General features: G+C 37.6%; 1 protein-coding gene across 1 annotated transcript in view; it reads right to left on the bottom strand.

Annotated features, from left to right (window-relative positions):
* MMS22L (MMS22 like, DNA repair protein) overlaps positions 1-15,708 on the bottom strand; it is an 88,527-nt gene that overhangs the window by 14,519 nt on the left and 58,300 nt on the right. The window contains exons 15-20 of the mRNA XM_054629919.2: positions 10,271-10,461; positions 7,706-7,856; positions 4,833-4,975; positions 3,922-4,064; positions 3,613-3,772; positions 551-720 (exon numbers count right to left, since the gene is read on the bottom strand). Of these exons, the coding sequence (XP_054485894.2) occupies positions 551-720; positions 3,613-3,772; positions 3,922-4,064; positions 4,833-4,975; positions 7,706-7,856; positions 10,271-10,461 (958 nt within the window). The remainder of the gene's footprint in view (positions 1-550; positions 721-3,612; positions 3,773-3,921; positions 4,065-4,832; positions 4,976-7,705; positions 7,857-10,270; positions 10,462-15,708) is intronic.

The following is a 15,708-nucleotide window of genomic DNA, read 5'->3' as shown; positions in this document are numbered from 1 at the left end:
AAATAATAGGGAAAAAGGCTTTAGTCACACAATCCGAAGCAGCAGGAACCTGATTTAGCAAAACATATTTTCCAAGTATTAAGACAAACCAGTGACATGATACACCAAGGATTTTCTTTTGTTCCCAAGAGCAACAAAAAAGGGGTATCTCATTTATAACTATCTACAGTTAGCCAAGTCAAGGATGATTTAAAATATTTGTTCTGTCAACTTAACAATTTTCTCACTCCATATCATGATTACTTGATGCACTGTTTGAGAAATCTGTCACATTGGAGACCAGTGTAACCAGCAGGTTGGCTAAAGGTTTTCCATATGCAGTGATGAGACCAGAAGCTCTGGAGTGTACCACAGCATAGCTGCCTGTAATGAGGAAAGCCAAATGGGTGGCAATTTTCCTTTCACTTCTATAAGAAGAAAAAAAACTTTCCTTACTGCTTCGGTAAATTCAGTCAATGCTTCTTGACTAGGGAAAAAGAAAAAATCCCCTGCAATGTTAACCTTTCCTGAAGATTCATTTGTGTGCTGATAATAGAGCTGAGATATTTACCTGGAGATAAAGAGGCAGGCTTTCCTGAATGGCAGACAGCAAAGCCACAGGCAGCTCCTTGTCCTGCTGGAGCACAGAGTGTGGCAGCAGTAAGCAATCCACAATGCGAAACAAGAGCTGCTGTGCCTTGGAAGTAGCCAGTATTGGTGCACAGAACTTTACCAGACATCCTGTTGAAAAAAATCCCGAAGTAATTTACAGTAATTTAAGAAAAATAATTAAGAAAGCCTTAAGAACCAATTATGTTAAATTAGATAATCTGAGAGGAGCAAAAGCAACTGAATTGTCTCACTCCATGTACTCATTCCATGGCATCCCGTTAAAAAATCCCAGTCCAAACAACTCAGAAGTCCATTTACAGTTCATCAAAATAAAATACTTCATGGATTCAACACAACACAGTTACAAGTTTGTAGGCAAGTGAAGATGCTTTAGGAAAAGTACAGCAATGCTAAAGATAGGATGAGTCTCTTAGATCCCTGCAGAAAACTTAATTAAACTTGATCCATAACCCTACTGCAATCAGCACACGTGCACTTGAACATTTACCTTGCTGTGTGCACTCATCCCTTTTGCAGAGAAATGCTGCCTCTGCCTTCCCTTTACATTTGTCTAACACCACTGTGGCAACACCACATCAGCAACTACTCACACAGCAATTTAATGTTAGCAAAACATTAAATATCCTTCAAATTGCATTTAATTTCAGCAGATTAAGAAGAACAAGGGCCAGCCAACTCCATTAAGTCTTGCCAGGTCTTTGTGAGCTCTCAGTTCACAAACTGAGAGCCTCAGAGAACAGCTTTCTTGTTTTCAGCACAATAATGTATCACTTGCTCAGCTTTGAGCCAGTTTTAAGATTGTTCTTTTGAATTTCAGAAAAAAAAAAGTAAAAAGGTGTTGATGTGCAAATACCCCAACTTTGAAAAACATCTTTATTGCAGGCAAGGTGTAATTCTTCTTGAAAAACTAACTCCATACTCAGAAGTGTTAATACTCAAAACACATTAAATAAAACAAGATTCTTATATAGACATTTTCAACTTTACATATTATTAGAGGGAGGAAGAAGTTTTCTGGGTTGAAAGTACAGGAATATCCCGAGGAAACATGTTTAAGACTTTGAAAATAATGGAAAATCAAAAGTAGGCCGTTACAAGATATTATTAATCTATAAAAGTCATTCATTATCATCTCTAAAAACAACGCAAAACAACATTAATCTTGTGGAGTGAAAGAAAACACAATGATCAATCATAGAGAAAGGGAACGATCACCTAACAATACTTCTAATAATGTTGTCTAAGCTTCCTGCTTTGAAAGAAACATGGTCATTCCAGCTCAAAGCACTCCTTCTATTATCACTGCTGTGATGTATGGGACAGTACAAGACACAATCTGACTACAGACAGGAGGTGTTTACATTTGTTAAGTTTTCTGCTTTGTCCTTATAATTTAACAAGCCCACAGAATGTGAAGTAGTGATCGAAATACACTTGATTTTTCTCTTCTTTTAAACCTTCTTTATGTTTTCTTAAATAAAAAGAAAGGACATTTTCTTGCACACAACAGCATGATTGAAGATTAATTGTTTCCTACTGCAAAGAACAAAAAGGACAATACCAATCTAAAAAGGAAAATACCAATCTAAAATTACTTTCCAAGGCTCTGACCCACATCTGGGTACCTAAAAATGTTTAATTTTATATACATCCTGTGTGTCAAAGTATGCTGGTCACACAATATAAAAACTGAGTATTTTTAAAAACTCTAATTCCAGTACATTTGGTTCACCTTCTGCATCTTGGTCATGCTTTCCCTGTGCTCCTTAAAATCATGATGTTAACTGTGTGTGCATGCAAATCATTATCTCTGTTTTAAGATACATAAAGTTTACTCTGTTTTTAAAAGTAAGTGGGTCAGACTGGCACATTTTAAAGCACTCTTCTTTTGCACCCTATTAGTGATTCCACATTTAATGAATAAATGCTAGAATTGCATTTTAGTAAAGTACAGAGTGCTTGTCAGAGAAGGAGTTCCAAAAAAGAAGTGAAGTACATACCTACGCCGATTTGGCCACTAACATAACCCCACTACATAGGATGTAGCCTGTCATAATACTGCTTATCACAGAATATCCTCAGATGAAAGGGATCCACAAGGATCACCAAGTCCACCTCCCAGCCCTGCACAGGACACCCACCAAAGGTCCCACCATGTGCCCGAGAGCATTGTCCAACCTGTGACCACTTCCTCAGGGAGCCTTTGCCAGTGCTCAGTCCTCCTCTGGGTGAAAAACCTTTTCCTAAACTCCCTAAAACCATAGTCTTAAACTCTACCTTACCCCTCCACATTGGCCCTAACAAAACCTGCCTAGAGTTTGCTGAATTCTACAACTCCTTGGCACCACTTCCACTTCTTAACTATACAGCGATTGAAGAAACCCATTCAAATCAGTGACTACTACAGTGTTTTCTTTGGTGAGTCAGGCTATGCCCCATAGCGTGGATACCTAACACCAAAGCTGCATGTTGTCTCAATCCACATGGCTCAAATCTTGGAATTCTTTCAGAAGGGTGGACACCTACTTTTATGTTCTACAGGAAGAACTCAAGAGTTCATCACTTCTGTTTAAAATGAGTGGGCAGAGGAAGGAAACAATAAGAGACCTCATACAAAAAGATCTCATGACCCTCTCTGGGAAGAGCAGATCCACTGTGGGTACAAATGCTCTAACTTCAGGAACTGCTATGACTTACAACAATCCTCACTACAGCCAAAGAGCCAGAAACCAGCTCTTGTCACTGTTTCTGGGTTTGTTCAGGTAAAACAGGTGGTTTTCAGTAATGAATGATACAAAAACATTTTACTTTTGAAAATACTAATTTGCAGGGGTAATTTAAAAAAACCCATAAAAAACACACAAGGAGGTTAGACATCAGGATCTAGAGAAAATCTGGAAAAAAAATACGGATAGCATAGAGGGGAAAAAAGTATCATAAGTTTATTTAACTGATTCTTTAAAATTATTTCCTAAAAGAAAAGAGGTGTAAAATAATTACCTATGATCCAGTATGTAAGCTGCAGGCCTTCTGGAGGTCCTTTTGCCTTCAGATAGGGTTTTACATACTTTAATACATCACCTAAATACTCCAGAGTCTTTGCTACCATGGCAGATTTCTCAGGGAGTGTCTGAAGACCACTGTAAGTTCTACCAACAGCCTGAGAAAACAAAAACATTGAAATAAATATAAATCAGTCTCTCATGAGACTTTTGTGAGTAATTTCTTTTTCAGCACTCTAAATCTGATACATAGTCTCTTTTCACTAAAACTGTCTTATGAAAATAACATGGGGTAGATGTACAGTACCTTAATGAACTGGACAAGAGCATTTTTTGGGTCTTGCTTGAAAACTGACTGTCCAACATTAGCTTTTAAAAGAATGTTTTCTACTTCTGAGAGCTTAAAAATCAGTCTTGTCATTTCCGTCAGCTGCTCCATATAGGCTTTTCCTGATTATTACAAGAGATCACATCAGTAAATATAGTATACAGTTATGATTTTACATTTAACTTAGTCCCAAAATCATGAAGTGAAGCATTTTTAAAAAATATCTAAACCACAAGTATTTGGCAACCAACTGCATCTCTCCAGACAAATAAAACAATTCTAAACCAGTTATTTTTCTGATATAATTTATAAGAAAATACAGAGTTTTAAGTATGGCTTAAGCTCATGGGTTTCCTTTTTTTTTTCAAAATCCACAAAATGTGTATGAGAAATAGTGACTGGAAGACAAGTTCTACAGATAATTAGAACTGCAGTGGTTTTGGAAGAAGGGATAAAGTATTGCTCTAAGAAAGCAAAGTATCCATTGTAAAAAAGGGGAGAATTAATTGCAGCTAGATCCCCCCCATCCCTCCCTTTTATTTTTCTTTTAGGCCATTCACAGCATGATTTCTGACTATTTACTTCAGATTTTCACTTTTTTTAGAGCAGTTTCTCCATGGGGGAAAAATAACTTGTCTCCTTGGGAGCAAGTTTTTATTCTTTGCTTCCAAGGAAACAAGCTCTTTTATCTTTGTTTGTGATAAATTTGTCATATGCAGAGCAGGCAAACTATCAATAAATAGCACAAGCAGTGTAAAGAAACACATTTTGTAATTAGGTAAAAGTAAAGGAATACAAACAAAAATACATTTTGTAATTAGCTGAAAATGTTTGCCAGCTTTGCAATATAGCCCTGTTACTGCAAACATGAGGGAAATGTGAGCACTTACCAACTGTTCTCTCAGCATCTGTCTTGGCCAAGGCGCCACTTGGTTGATCGAGGAACATTTGCAAAACGCAGCGAAACCACGAACGTACTGTCAAAGCTTCGTAGGATGTATAGCCCATGCTAGAAAAAGCTTCACACAGTGAACTGTGTAGGTGGAAGAGAAAGAAAAAAGGTACAGAGATCTAATAAAAGTAGCCAGGAAGGTGATAGAGTGTCTCATTTGGCTGTAGATGCACATATACTCGTGTATAGATGTTTTGGCTACAAAAAAACAGAGGGAGGAAAATTCACACAATGGGAAATGCCTTACTGTAACAATGGATAATTTGCTGTATTGTCTAACTAACAATGTACAATGCTGGAAATAGTTTATCTGAATCAGCTTGGAACTTCATATTGACATTGCTCACGCTGCTCCAGCCTTTCATATAAGGCCAGCCCAGGTGTCCCACGCTACTCTGAAAGAGTAAGAACTAAGTCTGCTTAGTTCTAACTACATTAAAGATGGAGAAGAGAAGGTCTGCTTTAGCAAATAAAGATATGCCATGTTCAAAACAGATGCAAAAGGGAACCATAAAAGGGCACCTTGGAGATAAGAAAGGAAACTGCTGTACTTGGCAGTACACTTACAGACATATTCATTTAGGTACGTATACACACACAAGTATATCCATTCCCACATAAACGTGCTATATACACTTTCAAACACTTGCTACCATTCTACCAGTCAGGTGTCAGACCAGAGTCACTCAATGCACAGTCCCTGTACTCTACTGCTCTGTAATCCCAAAATTTTATTTGCCTCACCACCATGAGTAGCTGCTGCAGTTGCTTTTACCAAGCATATCAACCTTGCATCATTAATTCTGGAGAAACTCCTTGCAAAAAGACAGCAGGTGTGTGCTGCACTCTGTTCCCAACTACTATCAAATGAGGTGCATGTGTGCTTCAGGTCAGAGATATTTCTTGAAAATAGTTACACCTTTTATTTCAGAGACTTCTTCCCTGGTCAGTCCTAGATACTTCAGCTTTAATGAAATACACTTGTACTCTTTCTTGATATGTGTACATGTAAATCTACCTATTTTCTACTCATTTTTTACTCATGCTTACAACAGAATGTCAACAAAGGTCTAGATGGAAACCAAACTGGATTCTACTTCTCACTAAACAACATTAATGAAGTTGAGGGGCTTTTCTGTTTCACTTAAAACTAGTGATATCTGTTGTGTATATTTTGTCTGAACAATCCTGCTGAAGTACTATTGACAAAATAAGTAAGGAGACCAATTGACAGCAAATAAAAAAATTAACACTGAATTCCAGCATCAAAAGAGAACAAATAGGTTGCCTGTGGACTTAATGCTACTTGCAGTATCACAAAGAAATTCAGTCTTGTGTAATCTTGATGTACACAGCCAGTCTACTTGGTCCCAAAGGCTGACAAAACCACTTTCTGTTGTAGTCTCACTCTTGTTCCTCTTGCTTGCTGGTAGGTGGCCACTTAGGCATCTTCCTAGAACTGGAAGGGAACATGCTCCTAATCCTTAGAAAGGAAGGAACAATAACTACCTGCTGGAAGCAAGGCAGGTGGTCCTTTTAAAACAGTGAGCTTATTCACATGCTCAAAGTTAGTTTGGACAGGTTCCAACTCTATCATGCACTACACAACATGGGTCTGGAGAGGAAGGTTTAGGCTCTACTGCAGAAGAAATTCCAAAGCTCATGTGTATATTGTCAGAGCTTGCAGGGTATAACAGTATTGGAAACAAAAAAATCTTTTTACTTTTTAACTGAGAATATCTGATGGGAAAATTATCACAGCACAGTAACCATGAAGTCTTAAGACCACAGCACTTGGATACTTTGATAACTTTTGCTATAAAACTGTGTAAGGTAATTAAGTACCTGAATCATGCTAAAAAAAAGTGTTTTCAAGACAACAGTGATACCTCTTTATTCTACTAAAAATATATATTAACTTAGGTACACACAAGGTAAGCTGAGCCAGGATAACAAGTATCATTGTTAACAATATGTCAGGTGCTTAATGAATATTGGTGAAAAATACTTAATTGCTTTCAAATACCTGCTTGAGTGAAGAGAATTGGTAATTTACCTTAAGACCTAAATAATACCAAAATTCAAGTTTAAGAATCAAAATTTTTTTCTTGATCTCACCCAAAGAGCAACAAAATTCAAAATTATAAAATTCAAATTATAAAAGGAATTTAATGTGCCTAACTCTTTCATTCAGCACATGCTAGGTATCTGCAACCTTGAATGAAACTCTATAAAAATCATAAAAGAGAAATTTTGCAGAAGATTGAACACTCCTTTCCCAAGTTCCAAACTGACACACAAGGAACTAAATTCAACCTTTTCTAACACCTCCCTGCAAGAAGGCCATAGCCTCATCTTTGTCAACCACACTTAAATAATCTTTACCATATCCTGATTTACAGTTACTGTCCTTAGTACACTACGTACCCTAAAAATGTGCAACATTTTTCACTTTCAAATACAGTCCAACACAGAAATATTCCCTCTTTCTCTCTCATTTCTCACCTCCCCTGCTTCCAAAACCTGATTCAGAAGCAGGCAAGGCAGGCAAAAAAAAAAAGCACACAACAAAAACAACCACGACCCATCCATCTTAGGTTCACAGAGGCTTACTTAGTGAAAATAAAATATCTCAGGTATATAAAAATTTTACTGGATTGTCTTGGGCAATCTGCACTAGATGATCCTCTTGGAGAAGATGCAAAGCATCTGCACTATTATAATGAAACATTACATTCTGAAGCAAGATTTTCTTCAAACCTAATGAAGGATGAAAAGGTACTGGAAGAACAAATAGTCACAACTTTTCACCTGTTTTCAATTAGATGACTTAGGTATCTTGACACCAGCTGAGGCCACACCATGTCATCCCACCCAAACAGCCTCATCATTGACAGAACAGGCTGTGGCTGCAGATCTGACAGGGCTTTGCTGGGTATATCCAAAGCTAAGAGAGTAAAACCTGTTTTTAAAGAGAGAAAAACATGGCACCATTTTAATAATTTCTCAGTATAACCCCTGTTCCACAAAGAGCACTGAAAATTAATTACAATTACTAATGTGCAGTCTGGAAGTACCAGAAATCTCAATTAGAACAGGGCAACTGTTCTAACAGTGATTGTTTGTATCCATTTTGTTAAAAATGTAGTTTCTATCCCAAGCAGTTTGTAAATCATCAAGACACATGGGTGGCAAAGGAGGAAAAATAGATCCTAACACATGCAATTTTAAACAGATTCACAAAACCACAGTTTATAAATCCTGAAGGCATAGTTTTGCCACCTCTGCAATGTCTTAAAACCTGCTTTTTCATCTTCTTGACTTCCTTTTCTTACCTCCATCCACTATATCTTGCCCTGTACACTTAAGTATTACTGTGCTTTACAGGGTTGAGTTTTATTTATCTGTTTTGTTGTTTTTACACACTTCTCACAGTGAAAAACTGTATCTGGGAAGAATTCACTCAGTAAAAGCTGGTACCTCTCTATTTTTAGAAGACTTTCACGTATCAAAAGTTACCATATAAATAAAGCACTACGGAAAAAAATTACTCTTGCCAAGGATCTCCATATAACTGCTACAGATCTAGAAACTGGGGCAGTACTTTGTGCAGAATTTTGGTAATGAAGCATAACCTTTTGCTGTTTCTGTTAATTCCACTGCAGATTCTGTATTCAACAGTACCAGAATAAAAATATTAATACTGCAAATGACAAGTGCATAAAAACTCAGAAATTTGATGTAATCTTAAATGCTGAGCAGTTATTGGGTTACAGGAAATGAGAAGCATCAAATCAGTCAGGAAAACTGACTTTGGAGGGCAATGAAAAAGGGGCTCATTAGTTCCCAAATTCTCCAATTCAAATAAATATAAACCTGCATGCACTGACAAACTGACTTTGAATTAGACAGAAAAGGCTAGTTTTCAGAAATAACAATAAAATTGTTTTAAATTAACAGTACAGGGACAGACCACCTTTAGCCATGAAGGACTTCCCATTTCCTTATGTGCCTCAGAATAAACAATAAGGTCATACAGAGTCCCCACTCTGCCTTAGGTGAGGAAACAATTTGTGCCAGCCTTCTTCCAGATTATCACCTCGTTTCTGCAGCATCAGCCTTAAGAGAGGCTGGGGAGAAACAGGAGGCAGAGCAGTGCTGTGAGGCCCAGGCTGTTTGCCTGGCAGGGGGAGCAGGAGAGCTGTGACAGCTGCTCGCTCTCTCCTCTGGGCTGCAACCTTCAGGCAAGAAGCTCAAACAGCATGGGAAAGGTTTGCCTGTCTCTGTAGTGCTACCTAACACATCTCTATAAAGCAGGTCACAACTGCACTCCCCTCCTTCTCAGAGGAGTTTATAATAGCTTGCTGCTCTTGCTATTTCACTGTGCTAATATAAAATAGAAAAAAAAATCTATGTCACTGTAGGAAATGAATGAAAGTTTTGACATTAACAACCTTCTCCTTTGATTTGTATTGCTGTTTCTCACACAGGTTTCAGCAGTGTGAGACCACTACTGTTGCACACTGCCTCTTTCATTAATGCTGCCTCCTAACTACCACAGAGCTGCTTCAAATGAAGGGTCTTTTAGCTTTTCTATTACCAGCTCAGTACTCCTGAGCTTGTAACTTTATCTAATTCATATCATGATGGGAAAAAATATTTTATGTTTCACTCTTCTGAATTTTAGTTAACTGGATACAAGATTTCATTGTAACTGCAGAATGCCATGCTAGCTACTGATGTGAAAGATCAAACTGGGATATCTTTCTATTCACTGCCGAGCTGACTCGTTGCATGTGGAGTTCACACACATATGGAATGTTGTACTTCAAGATTAAAAGCCCTCAGTGTAAAGCAAGACAAATAATTAGAATGAATCGTGAAACAGTTTTATGACCACAAACACAAGGGTTTGTCAAAAAGCAACAGTCAACTCACTAACCTTTTAAAAATTGCTTTCAAATGAAATATATTTTAGAAAATTTAGTTTGACTCTCAACCATTATGAACAGTTCAACACAACTAAACTTCTACAAAAACAAGTAAATTCTGAGTATAGTGAAAAACAGTATCCTTATTTATACTGTATAACACTTGCATGTTGATTATAATTTGTGACTAGTAGTGAAAAAGAAGTCAGGTTTGTGTAGCTTCAAACCCCTTTGGCATTCTCAATGTGTTTGTACCCTATTAAGGAATTCAACACTACAATACTTCCTTCTGTCAAAACATTTAGCACAGATTCTACTTTTTTCATTTCTACACACTGAAGTTACTACATGGAAGGAGAAATATCCCAAAGTACAAACTCCTTGAAAGTTTGTGACCCAGAGAACAGCACCAAACCCAGTAGGTCAGAGCAGGGTCAGTGCTAACCTGCAGCTGTATCAGCAAGCTGTGGGGAAGGCAGCGTCTGTGACATTCTCTGGCTCTTCAAGTAGGGAAAGAAATTTCTCCAGAGAGCACTGGCGACAGCAAGGTGGTGCTCTTTAGCCACTAATGGAAGCTGTGCATCTGGGGCTGTGTTTCCCAGTTGAGGTCCCTGGCTTACACGTTCGTGCACGCTCCTAGGGAGAAACAAAACAATGTTTACGTACAATAAATGAAAAATTCACATCTTTTTAAACAGTATTTACAGCTACTTTAAACCGTAGAGTCTGAGAACGGAAGGATCATTTTGAGCAATTAAAACCTTTATGCAAAGACATTATGCATACCAGTTATTTGATGGATGAATGATGGCATATTAAGCACCATAAAGTTAATGTTAATTACTAATGTCAACCATTAATTATATGCTTTTTAATATGTCAGATCAAAATGAGAAATTGGCAGCTTTAAAATTAATATCTGCATTTTGCAACTGTTAGCATGACAAGCAAGTCTGCTTCCAATCGAAAGGCAGGTGCTTCTTTAAAATTTCTGTCACTAGGATTTTTAGGATTGAGTTGTGTACAGCCAATAATGGCAAATGATTTTGATCAATTGCAAAGCTTCCTTCTGAAATCTACTTCTCACTTGTACAATCTTACTAGGTACGAGTTCAGATAAAAGATTCATTTTATCCTGATGCACTGCAGACAATTAGGTTTGACAGCAATGCCCACAGCTTTGTTAGTACAGTAAAGACAAAAGTTACCACTACACATAACTCCCATCTCTTCCTCAGACAATGTGGCATGAATTCAATAACACACTCAATTTTCTTTGATTCTTCTAGTACCATTCCTGCTACTTAATCTAATTTGGAAGTTGTGACTTTCTAGAGGTTTAATAGAGATATGTCTTCAGGGAATCAATGTTCTCTGAGAAATGGGGGGGGGCATTAATAAATTTGTCTGGTAGAGCAGGATAGGAGGCATTATAGTAGCAGGCTGATCAACTAAATAACATGCTTATTAAAAACAATCTGTAGGAACGCACTATCATTCCTGTTCCTATTTATCTTCTGGTCAACCCAATTGAGATTGTGCATTAAAGCACAAGCAGCATTATTACATTTGCTTTATTAAATTCTATAAACAGCACTGTAAAGTCAGAGTCAAGATATTTATAAGATAATGGCAAACCGCAGAGGCATCGAGAATTGCCTTAACACTAACATTTCTAGACTACAATGTTTTTTTCTCAACTGCCATTCTCACAATAGCAAGCGTTTCACAAAAATCTTCCCCTAGATCTTTATTTTATGCTTACCCTAATTTGAAATAGACCAAAACAAAAATAGAAAAAACTCCAGCTCCTAGTTCCCTTCTGGGAATGGAGGAAAATTATGAAAGAATTACACAACTCACAGCACTCATTAGGACATCTGAAATGGAATAATTTTAAATAAAGAGTAGGTTGGCTGCAAGGCCTTCCCGTACTACAGTTGATATTAGAAGCGCATCTCATTATATCAAATTAGTATCCAAAAATTCTGCCCAACACATAATTTAAAACATAAAACATACTGGCTGTCAAAGGTAACGATACCTTATGCCTGCCTGCAGGCATTCATTAGTTTCAATAGGACAGACAGAGAGAATTGAGTACCAGCTACTCTTCGAATGGCTACATTTAACAGACAAGGAAAGGTATGCAGCATTAGGAGGAATCAAGGATTTCTTTGAGAGATGGCATGAGTCCAAACACAGGAGCAGAAGCCAGGAATTCTAAACCCAACATTTATTCCCTCTGTGGCTTCACATAAATCATACAGCCTTTGTTAGCCTCAGTTTCCCAGCCATGATATTTGGATAGTGAGACAGCTTACCCTTTAAGGATGCTGTGAAAACAATCAATGCTTAGAAACTGAGGATTATATTCAGTATGCCAGTTGGTATTCCTATTTACAAGGCATATTCTCCAAGTCAACATGAACTGAAATAGAAGCAAGATTAGCATAAAAAGTCAAGCAACACTTCTTTGGGAGCATCCCCTTATGAAAAAAAATGGCAAAGAAAAGGGTATAGAAACAGTGAGGTGTAGAGGTCAAATGATGAGAAAGTAAAAGCAAGGCAAAAGACAAAAATTTAAAAAATTATTTTTGTCCGTTGCAAAAAGAAAAAGTTTAACAGTAAAAACAAAGGGCTTTTCTGTTCTATTTTGTTAGGAAAGGAAACATGATGCCTCATAATGCAGAGAATAAAACTTCTGGGACCAAATTCTGCCCTACTTACACCCAGACTACACTGTAAAACTGCACAAAGACCTTTTTCTCTCCTCTAAATTGCCTCTCCAAAGACGGGTGCCTTGCATCTCCTTTAGCCATCTATGCAAAGTAGAAGGGTGTACAGACTTCCAAAGTAAGGTAATATATCTCTGTGTCAGTGGAAGGGCAACACGTACAAATCAGTATTTATGTTTATTCATAGTAACCTACACAAATGCTGGCAATAAGGTAAATGCTTGGAATAGATGGGGCATCAATATATGCTGCAGCTGAAGTAGCCAGCTATTTCTACAAACTAGCACATTTTTTAGCTCTAATAAAACATGAATAAATGCAATTTTACTTTTTATACAGGTTTCTACTTTTTTCTAACACTAGACAAACATACCATCAAACATTACTCAATTTCTAAAACTTTATACATTGAATTTTCTATTCTGCTAAGAACTCTGGAACCACCAGTTGCCTTATTACATTGGTAATAACTTGGTGTGGTTTTTACTTTTTTTAAATAATGAATTTTCTATTTATTAAAAAAAAAATTGTGGTTTTTTTTTTGTTTGTTTTGCCATCAGATCAAATAAATCCTGGGTTTATTAAAGAAGGGTAGGCTTGTGCTACCTGAATGAGGATTGTGCTGGATGTGTAGGTATAATACTAGCATACAGGATTTTTTTCTACACCTAGGGTAAGGAATTGCAGTCATTTATCTGGATGTAGATACTGTAATCATAAAATATGCCCTTGCAAGCCTGCATTACTAAAGTAGAGCCAAACTTTAGGTCAAGCCAGAAGAGTAAAACACAAAATGCATCAGCCTGCCTGTATAATGGAAACTTTCAAGTCACTACTAGTCTGTAATCTGCACTGGATGCATAATAGCATCCAGATTTAATGCAATGTCATTTAATTTGATCTAGAAGGGTTCAGAACTCCCCACCATGAGAGAAGACCTCTCTCCTACCAGCACTGCCAGGGGCTACCACCCTCAGGGTCTCACAGGCTATGAATACAGACACTGGTTTCTTCACAGACAGTATTCCCAGCTCCTCCACTCCCAGTCCAAGGCAGGCCAGCCACAGCATCTACAAATCTCAGCTGCCCAGTACAGCCTAGATTAAGCTCAAGAAAGTCTTTTTAAAGGACCTGAATGACCTTTTGATGTTGAAACAAATTAATAATGAAAACCCACCACCTGAAGAATCAACACGCTTGGATAAAACTAGGGAGACTGGGAAGAGATATATGAGTATTTCTAAAATGGTGAATGGTTTTGATGCATAGAATTTCAACTACAGTCATCAGTTATTTCCAGAAAAACTCAGGCAATGTGAAAGGAAGCAAAGTGCCATCACAATCAGATTCAAAGAGAGGTAGTAAGTGCTTTGTGCCCTTTCCAAATCAATGGAACTTGCACAATATCTCTTTTATATCAATAAGATTACCAACACAGTTCATGGAATCATAGAATTCTTTTAGTTGGCTGGGACATTAAAGATGATCTATTTCCCACACTCCTCCATGGACAAGGACATCTCCCACTAGACCAGGTTGCCCAAAGCTCCATCCAACCTGACCTTGAATATTTGTGGGGCATCCACAACTTTTCGGAGCACCCTTTTCTAGTGTCTCACCACCCTCACAATAAAGAATTTCTTCCTAATAGGTAACTTAAATTTCCCCTCTTTTAGTTTGTACCCATTACTCCTTGTCCTATCACAACAAGTCCCTCTGTGGCATCCCTGTTGGCCCCTTCAGATACTGGGAATTTTCCATGATGTCTCCACAAAACCATCTCTTCTCCAGGCTGAACAGCTCCAACTTTCTCAGCCTTTGTACAGGAGGTGCTCCAGTTCCTCTTGTCAACTTTGTGGCCTCCACTGCCCTTGCTCCCACAGGTCAGTATCTATTCTCTGCTCAGATCCCCAGATGATGCCATGATTGACAGCTCAACCAGGGCTTGGGCAAGGCCTGGGGGTGGAGCAGGGCACTGCCTCACCTTTAGCAAAGCCTGGCGTGCCCCTCCCACCAGACACAGACACTGGGATTCCAAGGTGTTTCAAGACACAAAACATCCAATTTCTGACAAGCAGTGTGATGGTGTTCACAGGGGTCTTAGGATGAGGGAAGAGATGAGGATCTCACTCCATGTTTCAGAAGGCTTGATTTATTATTTTATTATATATATTGTATTAAAACTATACTAAAAAAATAGAAGAAAGGATTTCATCAGAAGGCTAGCTAAGAATAGGAAAAGAAGGAATGATAATAAAGGCTTGTGGCTCAGAGAGTCCCAGCCAGCTCACTCTGATTGGCCATTAATTAGAAACAACTCTATGAGACCAATCACAGATCCACCTGTTGCATTCCACAGCAGCAGATAACCATTGTTTACATTTTGTTCCTGAGGCCTCTCAGCTTCTCAGGAGAAAAAATCCTAAGGAAAGGATTTTTCATAAAAGATGTCTGTAACAAAGCAGTACACTCAGCTTTTAGCAACCAAACAACATTTAGCAAACAGCACTGCAGAATTACTTAAAAACTACACATTCAATTTCACTTTCTTCAAATGCCATAAAACACCAATACTTCTTTAATACCTCTACTGACTTCTTCCTGTCATACCACCAGAACTGCTATTTACAGTGACCAGAACTGCAAGCAAGGTTTCAGAAGTCACACACATTTCCAGTAACTAAATCTATCCAAGATCAAGCTGAAAAAGTTCCTTGTGTGCCTTCCATACACCTTTGAAAATCCAGTATGAGTATTCAATTAGTTGACTATTATGTCATTTAATTAAGTTATAGAAAATTGCAACTATAGCACCTATTTCATCAATACCTATGGATACCAACTCTCATGTTAACAAACTCACTGTTCAACTTCTACCTGTTCACAGGCATTTATTTATTTTTTGTCTCTGCTTCAAAAATGCAGTTAACACCAAATACATGCAACATTTCTGAATCACAACCACTTCCGATATCATAAAATATCATACAAAGTGTAAAGAAAAACACACTTTTAGAATGAGTGAAATACTTTTATACAGGATTTTTTAAAACATTAAGAAATAAAAACTAGTTTCAATCTGAAGTATAGTACTGGCACTCAAAAAGGCAAAACCAAAATGGCTGCATCTAGGATCAGGTCTGCT

This window comes from Agelaius phoeniceus, chromosome 3, assembly GCF_051311805.1.
Source record: "Agelaius phoeniceus isolate bAgePho1 chromosome 3, bAgePho1.hap1, whole genome shotgun sequence".
NCBI lineage: Eukaryota > Metazoa > Chordata > Aves > Passeriformes > Icteridae > Agelaius > Agelaius phoeniceus.
This window is presented reverse-complemented; position numbering and strand designations above follow the sequence as displayed.